At 44.1% G+C, this 17,657-nt stretch overlaps 1 protein-coding gene across 1 annotated transcript in view; it reads right to left on the reverse strand.

Moving 5' to 3' along the window:
• Positions 1-2,891: 2,891 nt before the first annotated feature.
• Positions 2,892-17,657, reverse strand: part of WASHC5 (WASH complex subunit 5) — a 52,259-nt gene continuing 37,493 nt past the window's right edge. Inside the window, exons 15-29 of the mRNA XM_073679875.1 lie at positions 17,319-17,429; positions 16,586-16,726; positions 16,212-16,292; positions 12,478-12,579; positions 12,117-12,296; positions 11,313-11,437; positions 10,834-10,996; positions 9,534-9,636; positions 9,143-9,222; positions 8,561-8,664; positions 6,159-6,288; positions 5,952-6,048; positions 4,515-4,668; positions 4,351-4,438; positions 2,892-3,181 (exon numbers count right to left, since the gene is read on the reverse strand). Coding sequence (XP_073535976.1) covers positions 3,125-3,181; positions 4,351-4,438; positions 4,515-4,668; positions 5,952-6,048; positions 6,159-6,288; positions 8,561-8,664; positions 9,143-9,222; positions 9,534-9,636; positions 10,834-10,996; positions 11,313-11,437; positions 12,117-12,296; positions 12,478-12,579; positions 16,212-16,292; positions 16,586-16,726; positions 17,319-17,429 — 1,716 coding nt within the window. The 3' untranslated portion in view covers positions 2,892-3,124. The remainder of the gene's footprint in view (positions 3,182-4,350; positions 4,439-4,514; positions 4,669-5,951; positions 6,049-6,158; positions 6,289-8,560; positions 8,665-9,142; positions 9,223-9,533; positions 9,637-10,833; positions 10,997-11,312; positions 11,438-12,116; positions 12,297-12,477; positions 12,580-16,211; positions 16,293-16,585; positions 16,727-17,318; positions 17,430-17,657) is intronic.

Genomic DNA, 17,657 nt, shown 5'->3' on the forward strand with positions numbered 1-17,657 from the left:
ATCAAAGCCACCTGGGCTTCCATAACACCTCAGCAGCGCCACAGACTGATCGCCTCCATGCCACATTGCCACATTGATGCAGTAATTGATGCAAAAGGAGCCCGACCAAGTATTGAGGGCATTTACTGAACAGACATTTCAGTAGGACATTTCGGATTTTAAAATCATTTTTCAAGCTGTTGTTATAAAGTATTCTAATTTACTGAGATAATGACTTTTGTGTTTTCATTGGCTGTAAGCCATAATCATCAACATTAACACAAATAAACACGTGAAATAGATCCCTGTGTGTAATGACTCTATATAATAGATCCCTCTGTGTGTAATGACTCTATATAATAGATCTCTCTGTGTGTAATGACTCTATATAATAGATCACTCTGTGTGTAATGACTCTATATAATAGATCCCTCTGTGTGTAATGACTCTATATAATAGATCCCTCTGTGTGTAATGACTCCATATAATAGATCCCTGTGTGTAATGACTCTATATAATAGATCACTGTGTGTAATGACTCTATATAATAGATCCCTTTGTGTGTAATGACTCTATATAATAGATCCCTCTGTGTGTAATGACTCTATATAATAGATCACTCTGTGTGTAATGACTCTATATAATAGATCACTCTGTGTGTAATGACTCTATATAATAGATCCCTCTGTGTGTAATGACTCTATACAATATAGGAGTTTCACTTTTTGCATTGAAGAACGGAAATAAATTAACTTTTTGATGATATTCTTATTTAGTGAGAAGCACCTGTATATATACAAAGGTGTTGCCATAATCGCACTGACCTGGAGAATCATGTGGCCAAGTAATTGAATGCAGTAATATCTAAACTAAAAAACAATGGTGGAATCTATTTTTTTTTCTCACCTTTTTATCTCCCATCTTTCAGTACATTATAAAGAAAGCTGAGCGATGCCATTCAAACCTACAACTTGTACTGCAAAAAAAAAAAACACAAAAAAAAAATACAACCTTATTCGTAAAAAAGTTGGGACGCTGTGTAAAACGTAAGGAAAATAAGAACGCAATGATTTGGAAATTGTCATATTTTATTCACAACAGAAAGTAGGACTCAGATCAAAAGGTAAAGGATAGACATTTAGAAACTGATAGAAAAAACACATCTCAAAAAAGTTGACACAGTATTAACAAAAGACTGAAGAAGTGGCAGTAATGAAAAATGTAATGAAGGTCAGTTTTCAAACTAAATAACATGACTGTGTAAGAAGAGCAGGTTAGAGAGGCAGAGTCTCTCAGAAGCAAAGATGGTCGGAAGTCACCGATCTGTGATCAACTAAGTCTAAAAATGACAGAACAATTTCAGAAAAAAGTTCCTCAACGCAAAAGACTTTGAATATCCCACCATCTACAGTAAATGTACAAAAAAAGATTCAGAGACTCTGGAGAAATCCATAAGCACAAGGGACAAGGTTGACAGTGAATATCGGATGCAAGTGATCTACGGACCCTCAGGCGCCGCTGAATTAAAAACAGGCAAATCACTGGCATGGGCTCAGGAATACTTTCAAAAATCATTGTAATCCCAGTTAACTGTGCGATCCACAAATGTAAGTGAAAGCTCCATCATGTAAAGAAGCCGCATATCACAACAATCCAGAAACGCTGCCGTCTTTTCTGCGCCTAAGCTCATTTATAATGGACGGAGGCAAAAAGAAAAACTGTTCTATGGTCGGATGAATCAAAATGTGAAATTCTTTATGGAAAAGAAGGACACAGTGTTCTGCGGACTCAGGAGGAGAGGGACCATCCAGCTTCTTATCAAAGAGAGGGACCATCCAGCTTATTATCGAGAAGAACCATTCAGCTTGTTATCAGCGCACAGTTCTGCATTTCTGATGGTTGGGGCTGCATTAGTGCCTATGGCAGGGGCAAATCACACATCAGTGCTGAGCCTTATATAGAGGGGTTAGAATAACATCTGCTCCATCCCGACAATGTCTATTTCAGCAGACAATGGTAAACCACATAAAGCACCCATCACAGTAGCGCAGCTCTGCAGGAGAAGAGTTCGGGTGATGAACCGGCCGCCTGCAGTCCGGACCTTCCACCAATAGAAAACATTGGGCGCATTATGAAACGAAAAATCTGGAAAAGACCCTGAACTGTGGAGCAGCGAGAAGCAGACAAAAATGGGACACGTTCCTCTACCAAAACTCCAACAATCGTCTCCTCACTTCCTCGACGTTTACAGACTGTTGTGGAAAGAAGAAGGGAGGCTACACAATGGTGGACACGGCCCGGGCACAATAGTGGACACGGCCCGGGCACAATGGTGGACACGGCCCAGGCATGTGCTGCTGCCATCAATTGCTAAACGAGTTAATTCAATTGAAATGGAAAAATGTCCGACGTTCAACTTCTCATCTGTTCAGTTATGAATAAAACATGGTTATAGATTTGCAAATCATTGCATTCTAGTTTTCCCAACATTTTACACAGCAGCCCAACTTTTTTTTGGAATTGGGATTGTAAAAGAAAAGGGGTTCGAAGAAAAGGGAGTAAAAAAGAAAGTGCAAAAGCAAAAACAAGGGGTTCAAGTATTTTTTAAAATGGTCTTAACCCCCTGATCTGTTCTAATGCATGGCTACAAATCCACTGCAAAGAGACAAAGAGCCTACTGCATACTGTGTGTACATCGGCCTCAATGATAACACTGTCTGCACTCATCTCCCTCTAGTGGCGGCTGCCGGCAGCTGTGAACCATAACCTGCCAGCTGTCCCTTTGCAGGGAAATTGGAGCTCTGTTTCAGAAAAAACTTTAAAAAGGTTCAACTGTTAGAAGTTCTGCCCTTATTAAACCCTTCTGGCTTTCACCTGCGTTGACAGAAATACTTGGAAACAATCAAGACTCATTTCATTATGAAATCTGTTTATTGCCTAAAAGTCATTTAGAGAAGACTATCCATGTGCATAAGTGCTATTGAAATTGGAAATGTTCCTCTGCGGAGGGGATGATGGGTCAACGAGGGGTATTCAGGAGACCAACTGGGAGACTAGTCATTATGACCAGTAAGGTTATCCAAGCTGGTCGCAGGCCCGGTCGGCGGTATGGCGCTGTATGGTGAGCTTCACGGTCATCTCATCTTCAGAGGATTGTTCTGAACTCATCAAAGATGAAGTTAGGCACATGAGCGTCCACCACCTGCGAGAAGAGCAAAGATATGGCGATCACTAGTCAGAGGCAGGTCCCCGACATCTTCTCCTGGCCGTGATCCCCATGACGGACAAGTCTCTCTTAATGTGTCCATATAAGCACAGACCTGTCAATCTACGGGAGCGAGGCGGAGAGAAGCCACCAGGGTCCGACCTCAGACTAGTCATCTATGATCCAACCTCCCCCTCCCTCCCCATCATTTTCAATTTCTTGATTTTTTCATTTTGTCTATAACCGTTCTTTACGATTTTTCAGCACCAAAAGTCGCAAAGCCTTTAAAAAGCCGCACGTTTTGTCTAAAAACGTGTCAAATTGAAAAACTGCTCCGGAAAACTTACTCCAGGCAAGGACTGGAATGAGATGCGGCAAAAAAAAAAAAAAGTGACATTTGGCAAAAGTCACTATTCATGAATCTTTATAAAACTTCTACAGAAGCAAAATTGTTGATGGAAAATAAAATAAAAACTATAAAAAAAATACATATAACTTAAAAATTCAATAAAAAAGGAGCAAATTACTCCAGAAAAAAAAAAAGAAAAAGAAATGATGAATCGGGGCCACAGTATGCAAAACAAAAAGTAAAAGACAAAAATTAATGATTTGATTGAAAAGCAATAAAACTCTTTTTTAGATTTTTTTTTTTGCAAAATTCATTAATCACATGCGCTATTATATAGAATGTGGCAAAAAAAACAAAACAAAAAAAATTACTTTAAAAAAAAAAAATGCAAATAATAAATTGGGCCCAAAAGAAACTTTCATTCAGACAATGTCCCCTTCAAGATGTTGTGACTGGATTCGCCACCCGTTATGTGTTTACACAAGGAGCTGTCCATATCTGGGGGCAAATTTATTTATTTATTTTTTTAACTTAAATGGATGTATTTGGGCAAAGAGTTAGAAACTCCCACATTGGATCGTCAGGATGAACTCACTGACGGATTCTCAGTTAACTCATTCTGCAGCTAACAATAGGCAGTGAGACACAAGAGGTTATAGAAGGCAAACGGTGCAAAATTTTTAATGAAACCCAATTACAAAAATTATTATTGGCCATAAATACATTCATAAAAGAACAAAAATGTCCCCAAAAGCTGAAAATAGTGAAGTTTTTGCTCTGGGAAAGTACCACAGCCACACTGTCCATAGATACTTGCCTTCCTTGGCAGCTTGGTGAAGTGAACATAGTCTTCAAGGAACATGAGTGCGCCGACCACATCCGCCGGCATCTCAGGAATCTTCTGGCTGTAACCAACAAAACATAACAATGAGGTTGTCCCTATGGACCCTATAGATGGGCTTTTCACTGTGGTCATCTCACCTTGTGCTTTGCTCCATTGATGAGCGAATGAACTGGCCGATAAGTGCCAGGAACTGCTCGGTGTATCGGGAATGGAACTGCTTTAGCAGCGTCAGAAGGCCGAGTACTAATGGCGGCCAGTCGATGGCGTCGGCCGGCTTCTTGCAAGTCATACCTGGCAATGAGGTACAGTCACGTCAATATTGTGAGCCGCTCTTATATTAGGAACCTTCTGATTTGTCAGATACTTGACCGAAGATCATATTGGTGAAATCTGATCTTTCCAGAAAAAAAAAGGCAAATAGAAAGATCGAGCCCCTTTGGCACGGCTCAGAGATCTCTACTACTGAAAATCTGACAATCCTCTCTGGCTTGCATAACGTGGACACACGTGAGGAGACTTTGGGAGCCATTTCTCTCTTTATAGTCAAGTATGCTTACAATGCTGTGCCAGATCTCCTGTGACAGAAGTCTCTGAGCAGTGCCAAAGGGGTTTTCCTCTCTCTATAGAAACTTTTCTTTTGACTTCACAAATGGCACTTTGTCACATACATCATGGCGGATATTTATTTGTTATTTAATTACCGGAGTTCCCCTTTAAGTAAAAGTAGTTCAACATGATAAGATCGCATCCGTAGTGATGTCATGGCGAGAAATCAATGAAGCAGCACTGTGGCTGTCAAACATATAAAAGTGACAACATGGCAGCCCATCGGCAGCTCATAATTGTGTTGAAGGAAGGCTGATGGGCGCGACTTTTGCTCTATATAAACTGCTGTCCAAGATTGACTGCAGCGATGGGAGCTTAGCTCAGATCGCTGCTGTTACACACAGATGCCGGCTGTGTAATACGAAGTATGTTGCAGGCTCATGTCCTGAGCCCGCTCCATAAACCTGGCGTGTGTACACTTTAAGGTAAAAAGAGTTCCGTTGCAAAACCACAAACAACCAGATGACTGATGTGGCGCTGTTCAAGCATCTATGCCTTTAAATTCACTTTGCAAATGCTCATGCTTTCCCTCTTGGTTTATACTTTTATAAGCGGGGGTGGGGTTAACAGCCCATGGAGGAGTGGTCAGTAACTCATGGGTGTGGTCAGACAATATATGCTCATCTGTGGTCTAAAACCATTGGCTTACAAGTGACTGTGAAACTACAAGTCCCAGCACGCTAAAATAACGTGAGCCTTTCAGGCTCGGACTAGCCCGTTGGGAGAGCGGAGAATTTCCAGGTGGGCCCCGGTAAAGGAATGCTAATACACTAGATTTAATATTTACAGAAAAACGAATCATCCAATCATCAACAGTGGGCCCTTAGATTCTATGTTACTGGTGGGCCCTTACCAGCCCAGTCCGACACTGGTGCCTTTCATGGTATGCTGAGACTTATAGTTCCACATCAATCTCACACGTTGCAATACACTGGTGGTCAGAATAATTACAGAAGACCGTACATTACCCAGATTTTTGTTGTACTGCAACTTGGGTATCTGAGTGATCAGGAAAAGGAAGTTGACGATGGGAAAGAAGGACAACTGCTTAGTGGTGATGTAAATCTAGAAGAAGAGAGACATCCTGAGGTCAGCGACCGGTGGCAGAATCAGTCCACAATCTACAGATCGGACATGAGAGAACACAAGAAATAATCAGGGTGAGGAGCCGTCACCTTGTTCAGGGGGTTGTGCGTCCCGGCGGCTTCTAGGTAGGCAGTGATCTCGTACAGGAGGGTGTTGTCCTCCTTGGGACACGGCAGGGACGGGTCCTTGTAATGTGCCTGGATGTCGGAGAGAATCGCTCTGGACAACAGAAGAAACAGCGCTGGGTAAGAACATCGATAAGATACCATAGACCCATGCTGACCATTGTGCACCAGCTTCAATCATATAAGGGGTGATACAGACCCCCATATATACACTGGTGGGAAGCAATGTCATATCTCTGACCTGAGGTCTGCATAAGATTGAAGGGAATGAGCTAAGCTGGGAAATATACACATGCCTATAATCTGATTTAATGTTTAAATGCTGCCAAGACTTATAGAGAAAGCCTGCGAGTCCTGCTTCCTCACCCACTTATACAGAAAGCCTATGAGTCCTGCTTCCCCGTCCACTTATAGAAAAAGCCTGCGAGTCCTGCTTCCTCACCCACTTATACAGAAAGCCTGTGAGTTCTGCTTCACCCACCCACTTAAACAGAAAGCGTGTGAGTCTCGCTTCCTCTGTCCACTTATAGAGAAAGTCTGAGTCCTGCTTCCCTCATCCACTTAGAGAAAGCCTGAGAGTCCTGCTTCCCTCATCCACTTAGAGAAAGCCTGAGAGTCCTGCTTCCCTCACTTAGAGAAAGCCTGCAAGTCCTTATTCACCCATCCATTTAGAGAAAGCCTGAGAGTCCTGCTTCCCTCATCCACTTAGAGAAAGCCTGCGAGTCCTGCTTCCCTCATCCACTTAGAGAAAGCCTGTGAGTCCTGCTTCCTTACCCACTTACAGAGAAAGCCTGCAAGTCCTGCTTCCCTCCTCCACTTATAGAGAAAGCCTGTGAGTCCTGCTTCCCCCGTCCACTTCTAGAGAAAGCCTGTGAGTCCCACTTCCCCAGTCCACTTATAGGGAAAGCCTGCGAGTCCTGCTTCCCTCATCCACTCATAAAGAAAGCCTGTGAGTCCTGCTTCCTCACCCACTTATACAGAAATCCTGTGAGTTCTGCTTCACCCCTCCACTTATAGAGAAAGCCTGCGAGTCCTGCTTCCCTCATCCACTTAGAGAAAGCCTGAGAGTCCTGCTTCCCTCATCCACTTAGAGAAAGCCTGCGAGTCCTGCTTCCCTCATCCACTTATAAAGAAAGCCTGTGAGTCCTGCTTCCCTCATCCACTTATAAAGAAAGCCTGTGAGTCCTGCTTCCCTCACTTACAGAAAGCCTGAGAGTCCTGTTTCCTTACCCGCTTACAGAGAAAGCCTGCAAGTCCTGCTTCACCCATCCACTTAGAGAAAGCCTGCGAGTCCTGCTTCCCTCATCCACTTAGAGAAAGCCTGAGAGTCTTGCTTCCTTACCCGCTTACAGAGAAAGCCTGCAAGTCTTGCTTCACCCATTCACTTAGAGAAAGCCTGCGAGTCCTGCTTCCCTCATCCACTTAGAGAAAGCCTGAGAGTCCTGCTTCCCTCATCCACTTATAAAGAAAGCCTGTGAGTCCTGCTTCCCTCATCCACTTATAAATAAAGCCTGTGAGTCCTGCTTCCCTCATCCACTTATAAAGAAAGCCTGTGAGTCCTGCTTCCCTCATCCACTTATAAAGAAAGCCTGTGAGTCCTGCTTCCCTCATCCACTTATAAAGAAAGCCTGTGAGTCCTGCTTCCCTCATCCACTTAGAGAAAGCCTGCGAGTCCTGCTTCCCTCATCCACTTAGAGAAAGCCTGCGAGTCCTGCTTCCCTCATCCACTTAGAGAAAGCCTGCGAGTCCTGCTTCCCTCATCCACTTAGAGAAAGCCTGCGAGTCCTGCTTCCCTCATCCACTTAGAGAAAGCCTGCGAGTCCTGCTTCCCTCATCCACTTAGAGAAAGCCTGCGAGTCCTGCTTCCTTACCCGCTTACAGAGAAAGCCTGCAAGTCCTGCTTCACCCATCCACTTAGAGAAAGCCTGTGAGTCCTGCTTCCTTACCCACTTACAGAGAAAGCCTGCAAGTCCTGCTTCCCTCCTCCACTTATAGAGAAAGCCTGTGAGTCCTGCTTCCCCCGTCCACTTCTAGAGAAAGCCTGTGAGTCCCACTTCCCCAGTCCACTTATAGGGAAAGCCTGCGAGTCCTGCTTCCCTCATCCACTCATAAAGAAAGCCTGTGAGTCCTGCTTCCTCACCCACTTATACAGAAATCCTGTGAGTTCTGCTTCACCCCTCCACTTATAGAGAAAGCCTGCGAGTCCGGCTTCCTCTGCCCAATATCCATCGCCTATCTCGGCAGATGCGCCGTTTACTGTGCCACTCATAGCGGGTCGTTCCAGTCTATACGTTGTTGTGACCCCCGGCTGTATAACTGTGAGTGACTGATCTCTGGGATCAGGAGATCACACTTTCCTCTCTTACTCGTTGACGTTGTCCAGGGCGGCCGCCAGATGTTTGGAATCGAATTTACAGGAGTAATTTAATTCATTTGCAATTTGCTGTCGTAGAATCTGCATCTGTCCAACCTGCAAGGACCGAAGAACAGCAATTGTCGCATCTCAATTTTTATTCTTTCCTCAATACAGTGTTTACCAATCGGGTTAATTAATTATATAGATTGGAATGTTGAGGACATGGCGAAACCAAATATCCTGATTTATTTCTTTATTATTAATAGGGACTATAATGATTGATTAAAATTTTTAAACTTTAAAATTTCTTTTTTTACTTTATTTTTTAGTCCCTATAGGGAACTTGAGCCGGTGATCACAGCCAGTATCTTCCAGGTATGGTGCGAGTTCAGCTCCTGAGCTCTTTCCAGTACCCAACATGTGACGTGGTATCACGCTACATTCACTAGCATAGTGAAAACCTGCAATACCAGACAAAGCCCGTTGAAGAAAGTGGCCCTATTGCTAGGAAAAAATTCCTTGTTCTAATCCTAGACAACTCCATAAAGGCCCACAGATTGCACATGTCGGCCAAGCGGATATGCTCACTCACCTTCATTATAGCATCCAGGTAAGGCGCCCAGATCTTCTGAGTTTTGGTTATGGCAGAAGAATAGATTTTGGCAGAATTGGCTGCAGAGAAACAGAAGACATGATCATGAGAGCTGCCCCAAATTCTGTGCCCAACACCCCGCACTTTATAACATTCACTGTACACAATGCCCACTGATTGACTACGGACACCACCTTTGATGTGGGATTTTTAATATTGGTGTCCATTTATAAAACTGGGGGCGTTTTGCCCCCCACAAGACCGGAGCCTTGGTGTGACGGGAGCTCTGCACTCTCTAAGCCTCGGCAAACAATCCCTGGTGGCCGCCAACATGGGACTCTTCATCATTACACGCCATCATGACAGATCACAGTAAGGTCTCAGCACTCACCGACAATCCCCTTTATCGGGCTGACGATTTTCTGCAGAGCTCGAAGTGTTTCTTGTGCAGTTTTGTCCTTCAGAATAACCCTCTGATATAAGCGGAGGAAGCTCTGGAGAAAGAAAGGAGTGAGGCTGAGTCTGGGTTATATGGGGCAGCCAGAAAGGTCCATGGATGAGGAGATCAGTCATCTCTATCTAAATATATATAAATATACACACATACACTAACAAAGTCTTGTGCCCGCTCCACATCCCACCTACAGGAGCTTCTCTGACCTCCCATTCTACATCAATAGACATTAATATGGAGTCGGCTCCTCTGCAGATAGAACGGCTTCCGCTCTTCTGTGAGGGCTTTCTACAAGATTTTGGAGGTGTCTGTGAGACTTTTTGCCCCTTGTTGGGGGGAGGCCGGGTTCACAATCTCAGGTCTAGTTGGAAGGAGTTGAGGTCGGGGCTCGTGCGGTCGCTCATGTTCTTCCCACCAAACATCCCCCTCCATGTCTGTATGGAGCTTGTGCACTGGGCACAGTCATGGGGAACAGATAAGGATCTTCCCCAAACTGTTCCTACAAAGCTGGAAGCTACAATCGTCCACAATGTCTTGTGCTTAAGCATTAAGATTTCCCTTCTCTAGAACTAAGGGGCTGAGGCCGCCCCCTGATCACAGCCCACAGCATTATCCTCCACCATCTGTACAGCGGAAACAATGCAGTCAGGGGGTAACATCCTCCTGACATTCACTAAACCCAGACTCCTCCATCAGACGCAGATAGAGAAGTGTGATCCATCACTGCACAGAACACGTCTCCTCCAGAGTCCAGTGGTGGCGGCTTTACACCACTCCATCTGACGCTTGGCATTGTGCTTGGTGATGTACGGCTGCATGCAGCTGCTCAGCCATGAAGCTCCCGGCGGGAGAGCAGTATTTGTGCTGATGTTATACCAGAGGAGGTCTGGACTCTGCAGTTATGGGGTCAGCAGAGTGTTGGCGACTTTTCTGCCCTCTGCTCCTCAGCACCCGGCCACCTACTCTGTGAAGTTACGATGTCTCCACGTCATGGCTGGATGTTATACACCCGGGCGAGGGGCCGGATGTAATATACCGAGGGCGAGTAGCCGGAGGTTATACACTGGGGGTAATGGGGCCAGACGTTATACAGCAGGGGCGAGAACCTGGATGTTAAGCACCCGGGGAAATGGGGTTGAATGAGAAACCTGAGCTCAATGACTGCACCAATACATTTGCCCATACAGTGAGCTAGCTGATAACACGTAATAACAGTGTCCAGAGAAATTGTCTTTACCTGTAGTTCCTTCACAATCATGAAGCACAGTAACCTGTCGAGGCCGTTTAATCCAAAAGTCCCCAGGGAGTCCTGGATCTCGGAGAAGAGATGGTTGTTGGTCACTTCCTGGTGAGTTCTCACGTCGTACCAAGTGTTCATCTGATCTATGTAACAAGTTACCCTGAAAAGGGGAGAAAAGAAAATCACCCCTAATGTAACACAATGGAGAGATGTATAACACTGCAGCCCATTACAGTGACCCCGCACACATCTATGGGGATGAGCCCAAGGTGGAGAAGGGCACAATCAGCCGGCTGCTACACTGGCACGGATCCTGAAGAGGCACGGGTGATGGCACTAGACACAAGGTTTAGTCCAGGCTCCATCATTCCTTGTGGGAGCCTCTTCATATGGGGAATCCTATTAATTTGTTTATAAGGAATCCTATATAGAATCCTTTCTGTGCTCCCACAAATGAAGCCATACTTCCAACTCACTTGGGATCAGTTATTCTTAAGATTTCACGACACAGGCGTCCGATGAACGTCACAGACTCGTCTACGGGAGGAAACTTTGGAATCGGGATGTGCGTGGACTGGTACATGCTCTGCCAATCTTGAATCTGGAAGAAATAGCAAGTCCTGGAGTTTCAGAGAGTGCCAAAATGGGCAAAATGCCAATTAAAGGGTTATTCTCAACTTTTTACATGGGTATTTTTGGATAGAGCTCACAAAAAAACAAGCACTTTTGTAATTTACTGCCTGTTAAAATTGTCATCAGTTCTTAAGATATTAACACTTTCCTTTTGTTTACAGTTCGTTACCTAAGAGACCGACCACCACTGCTGTGCAGCTTTTAAGTACTGCTTTGAAGCTTTCCAAGATTAGGAGGCAACCGCACACTCCAGTGATCCTATACAGCTTTAAAAAAGCTTACAGGCTCAATAGAAAAGAGCTTGTAAGCACTGCGCATGTTCTGCTGTCTCGCAGCGGTGGTCGGTCTCCAAGGTAATGAGCTGTAATCAAAAGAAAAATGTTAATATCTCAAGAACGGATGAGAATTTTTACAAGGAGTAAATTGTAATATTGCTTGTTTTTACAAGAGCTATCCGACAATATCCATCTATAAAGATGGGAAAAAATCCCTTTAAAAATCACAGGCTCACCTTCGAGTGCAATTTACAAACTAAAGTACATATAAATCTATTCAGATGGATTAACCCCCATGCTTTACATTGCAGCCTATCTGAAACACACTTAAATCTGCATTAGACATTACACGTATAAAAGGGAATGCTGAACCTTGGTGCGGAGGAAGTTATTACACTCTTGCTCCACGTTATAGTTCACGATACGAGACACTTCTTCCTGCCAAATCTTCAGGCCGTAAATGCTGACGTAATCCTGAATATACTCAAAGGAGCGGTGGAAACCATCCATGGTGGCCGCCATTTCCTTCAACTTTGGAAGAAGCTCGCTGGGCTGGAGAAATGGAGAAAGAGAAATATCATCGTCTTGTTATATGCCGCAGATAAACTGAATACTTCTCACAGCTGAAGGTTTGTTACAATTGTATCCACCTCCAAGCCGGAAAAAGAATAGGCTACGTTTACAATGGAAGCCATGAAGCTGTGTGGGTAAATAATGGCGGATGGACAGGTACCTTTGCTCTGGGGTTGAAGATGAGGCCTTTATGCAATGCTAACGCCACGCGCTTCACCAGCTCTTTCCGTATCCCATCTTCCAGAAGCTGCTTCGGATCCACCTAAAATCACCAAAAATCTGCAATTACACAACTCAGACCAGAGACAATTACATATTACAGGTCCTGCAGTACCAGCCGCGGCCACTATGAGGTACAGAGCTGTACTGTTCGTGGCTTAAGTCCGGTCCGTGCCGGCTCTAATATCAGCTGATCGGCGTGGGTGCCAAGTATTGGACCACCACCGATCTGATATTCATGACCTATCCTAAATGATCGGGCATCAATTTCATAGAAGTGGAAAACCCCCTTAACCCCTTGGCAATGCGCAACATCATTTTGTGAAGCGTATGATAAATAGCCACAGCCTGGAAGTAACTGCTGCAACAGTGCAGCCTCCGAGATGCTGCCTTTCCACAGTGACAATGGCACTTAAGGGGTTAGGAATGGGAGACAATACACTGCCATACAACTGTTTTGCAATATATCGTATAGGTGGATTAATAAAAAAAAAGGTAAAAACTAAATGCATAATTATAACACACACACACACACGTATATAGATTTTTTTATATTCACATAAACACAGCGGGTGAAATAAAGTATTGAATATGTCACCAATTTTCAAAGTAAATATATTTCTAAAAGTGCTATTGACATGAAATTCTCAACAGGTGTCGTAACTACTAGTGATGAGCGAGCATGCTCGTTACTCAAGATTTACGAGCATGCTCAGGTGTTTTCCGAGCATCTCCAGCACGCTCGGGTGCTATGTTTGAGTCACTTTGTGTGCATGATTTGCGACTGTTTGACAGCTTTAATACATGCGAGGAATGCCTGTTTCTTAGGCATTCCTCACATTTATTAAAGCTGTCAAACACTCGCAAATCATGAGCATGGAGTGACGAAAATATTACACCCAAGCACACTGAAGATACTCAGCGAGCACCCGAGCATGCTCGCCGAAAGGGTTAACAGAACATACTCACTCATCACTAGTAACAACCCATCCAATCCACACAGGCAAAGAGATCACATCATAGATGTCCATAAATTAAGTTATGTGTAATAATAAGAAAATACCTCCGTACAGGTCCCGATCAGGAACTGCAGGATGAGGTAATGTATAGTGTGTGTATGTCTATATGGGCATGTAGCAGAGCTGTGCATGTCTATATGGGCATGTAGCAGAGCTGTGCATGTCTACATGGGCATGTAGCAGAGCTGTGTATGTCTACATGGGCATGTAGCAGAGCTGTGTATGTCTATATGGGCATGTAGCAGAGCTGTGTATGTCTATATGGGCATGTAGCAGAGCTGTGTATGTCTATATGGGCATGTAGCAGAGCTGTGTATGTCTATATGGGCATGTAGCAGAGCTGTGTATGTCTATATGGGCATGTAGCAGAGCTGTGTATGTCTATATGGGCATGTAGCAGAGCTGTGTATGTCTACATGGGCATGTAGCAGAGCTGAGTATGTCTATATGGGCATGTAGCAGAGCTGTGTATGTCTATATGGGCATGTAGCAGAGCTGTGTATGTCTATATGGGCATGTAGCAGAGCTGAGTATGTCTATATGGGCATGTAGCAGAGCGATGTTTGTCTATATGGGCATGTAGCAGAGCGATGTTTGTCTATATGGGCATGTAGCAGAGCGGTGTATGTCTACATGGGCATGTAGCAGAGCTGTGTATGTCTACATGGGCATGTAGCAGAGCGGTGTATGTCTACATGGGCATGTAGCAGAGCGGTGTATGTCTACATGGGCATGTAGCAGAGCTGTGTATGTCTACATGGGCATGTAGCAGAGCTGTGTATGTCTACATGGGCATGTAGCAGAGCGGTGTATGTCTACATGGGCATGTAGCAGAGCTGTGTATGTCTACATGGGCATGTAGCAGAGCTGAGTATGTCTATATGGGCATGTAGCAGAGCTGTGTATGTCTATATGGGCATGTAGCAGAGCTGAGTATGTCTATATGGGCATGTAGCAGAGCGATGTTTGTCTATATGGGCATGTAGCAGAGCGATGTTTGTCTATATGGGCATGTAGCAGAGCGGTGTATGTCTACATGGGCATGTAGCAGAGCTGTGTATGTCTACATGGGCATGTAGCAGAGCGATGTTTGTCTATATGGGCATGTAGCAGAGCTGTGTATGTCTATATGGGCATGTAGCAGAGCTATGTATGTCTACATGGGCATGTAGCAGAGCTGTGTATGTCTACATGGGCATGTAGCAGAGCTGTGTATGTCTACATGGGCATGTAGCAGAGCGATGTTTGTCTATATGGGCATGTAGCAGAGCGATGTTTGTCTATATGGGCATGTAGCAGAGCGATGTTTGTCTATATGGGCATGTAGCAGAGCGGTGTATGTCTACATGGGCATGTAGCAGAGCGATGTTTGTCTATATGGGCATGTAGCAGAGCGATGTTTGTCTATATGGGCATGTAGCAGAGCGATGTTTGTCTATATGGGCATGTAGCAGAGCGGTGTATGTCTACATGGGCATGTAGCAGAGCGATGTTTGTCTATATGGGCATGTAGCAGAGCTATGTATGTCTACATGGGCATGTAGCAGAGCTGTGTATGTCTACATGGGCATGTAGCAGAGCTGTGTATGTCTACATGGGCATGTAGCAGAGCTGTGTATGTCTACATGGGCATGTAGCAGAGCTGTGTATGTCTACATGGGCATGTAGCAGAGCTGTGTATGTCTATATGGGCATGTAGCAGAGCTGTGTATGTCTACATGGGCATGTAGCAGAGCTGTGTATGTCTACATGGGCATGCAGCAGAGCTGTGTATGTCTACATGGGCATGTAGCAGAGCTGTCTATGTCTATATGGGCATGTAGCAGAGCTGTGTATGTCTACATGGGCATGTAGCAGAGCTGTGTATGTCTATATGGGCATGTAGCAGAGCTGTCTATGTCTACATGGGCATGTAGCAGAGCTGTGTATGTCTATATGAGCATGTAGCAGAGCTGTGTATGTCTACATGGGCATGCAGCAGAGCTGTGTATGTCTACATGGGCATGTAGCAGAGCTGTGTATGTCTATATGGGCATGTAGCAGAGCTGTGTATGTCTACATGGGCATGTAGCAGAGCTGTGTATGTCTATATGAGCATGTAGCAGAGCTGTGTATGTCTATATGGGCATGTAGCAGAGCTGTGTATGTCTATATAGGCATGTAGCAGAGCTGTGTATGTCTACATGGGCATGTAGCAGAGCTGTGTATGTCTATATGAGCATGTAGCAGAGCTGTGTATGTCTATATGAGCATGTAGCAGGGCTGTGTATGCAAGTTGAAATTACCCCCTTTTCCAGTAATGTAAATATTTAAAATCTTTAACAAACAAAATAAAAATGGTATTGCCGCATGAATAATTGTTTAATACAATCTCTAAATATTTATGCAGAAACAGAAAAAAAATCAAAATGACAGAACCACAGGTTTTTGTCACCTCCAAAAAAAGGAAAAAAAAAGATCAAAAAGCTGTTTGGTCCCCAAAATTCTAACAATGAATACTACAACTTGCCATACAAAAAAATAAATTAATAAAAAATAAAAATAATAATAAAAAAAATGTATGGCTCTTGAAAGATTGTAAAAAACAAACAAAACAAAACAAAAGCATAATAACATGCTCCGTTTTTTAACAGGTTAATCGTACACCCCCTTGTACCTTTATTATTCCAACCAGGGTGGTCTTCATCATGAGGATTCCCTCAGTAAATATGGAGATGGCATGAGTCAGTTTTGCCACCTGAAGAGAAGTACAAGATCCGTCAATGTCCGTCACACTGGCCGCCCCGTATTAGAAGGAACATTAGAAGTGTGGGTTTTAGATGAAAAATTCTATGAATAATTTCACATTAACTCTTTACTGGGGGTCCGATATTCATATTTCTGATATAAATCTAATTTCCTTTGTTCGTTATGAGAGCGAGTAAGTAATTTTCTAAAAACGTCCTCCCCCCTCACTAACCCTACATAAGGAGGACAGGAGGTTACTAGACGCTGTCACATGCCACAGTCTATGGTGGAATCGCAGCTCACCTCGTACCGAGCCCCAAGCTGAGCGTAGTCCCTTAGTTTATCCTTGTCGAGGCGCGTGGGCACTTCTATTATATTGTGGGTCTGCAGTTTTATAATTTTGGCTAGAGATGTGAACATGCTCTCCGGAATTATCTGAAGAACCTGAGGAAATAACGCAACAAACAACTTTTAATTTAAGAACACATACTCAGTAACACAGGAGTGGGGAGGCATCAATGCATAGCTAGGAAGAGTTTCCAGTAAAGGCTAGAAACCCCATTTTTATAAAGCGGGTCTTCTGCTCAGGATCCTAACCTCTTGAAGAGTGGTCAGACCAGGGCTGTATCCTTAGATCTCACACACTGAAAAAGCTACGCTATGATGGGGGCGTGTTCTTATTTCCTGTGACTGTTGCTGCCTGTTTATGATTTGTCAGCATCATACAGGGAGAAGAAGTGCACGCCCCCCATTGAAAACTAACTGATAACACCCTCTTGGACTTAAAAAAAACTTTAACTCACTTTGTGCCAATACTTTTTTGCTAATATCTCCACAACGGAGAGGCGAAATAATAAAAAAAAAGTTTTGTTCGTCAACCATTTCTACAAATACTAATTAGATGATTATCTACTCTGCTCAATGCTCCAATCCTTTTCCCCTGCAGCAGAAGCAGTGCAGAATGACATGTGGACCGTTGTAATGAATGGCTGTAAGGCGGCACAGTCCGCCCTGGAGAATGGGATTGACCTCTTACCTTCCTGACATAGGACACCAGCTCTCCAGAGTAATACTGAGACACGCTGAGCAGATCGGGACTGTTGGCCTGATTGATGCGCAGTAAGGGTAAGTCCAGGGCAGATGCCAGCTGTAACGCAAGACAAGGGATGTAAAGTGTCAGGCTATAGTTCACACATTGCAGCAGAAAATCACGGTGTTTCCCCAGGGTTTCAACTGGGATAACAGCATCACTGAAAAGAACAAAAAGTGCAAAATACAATGTAGTTCTCCATAGAAGCAGTGATGGGAATGACACGAAACATGTCTGTATGAATTGGGCTTTGTGACCCTCTACAATATTCCTACCCCCGACGGG

This window comes from Phyllobates terribilis, unplaced genomic scaffold (genome assembly GCF_046119375.1).
Source record: "Phyllobates terribilis strain yellow unplaced genomic scaffold, ASM4611937v1 Scaffold_4__5_contigs__length_816908805, whole genome shotgun sequence".
Lineage (NCBI taxonomy): Eukaryota > Metazoa > Chordata > Amphibia > Anura > Dendrobatidae > Phyllobates > Phyllobates terribilis.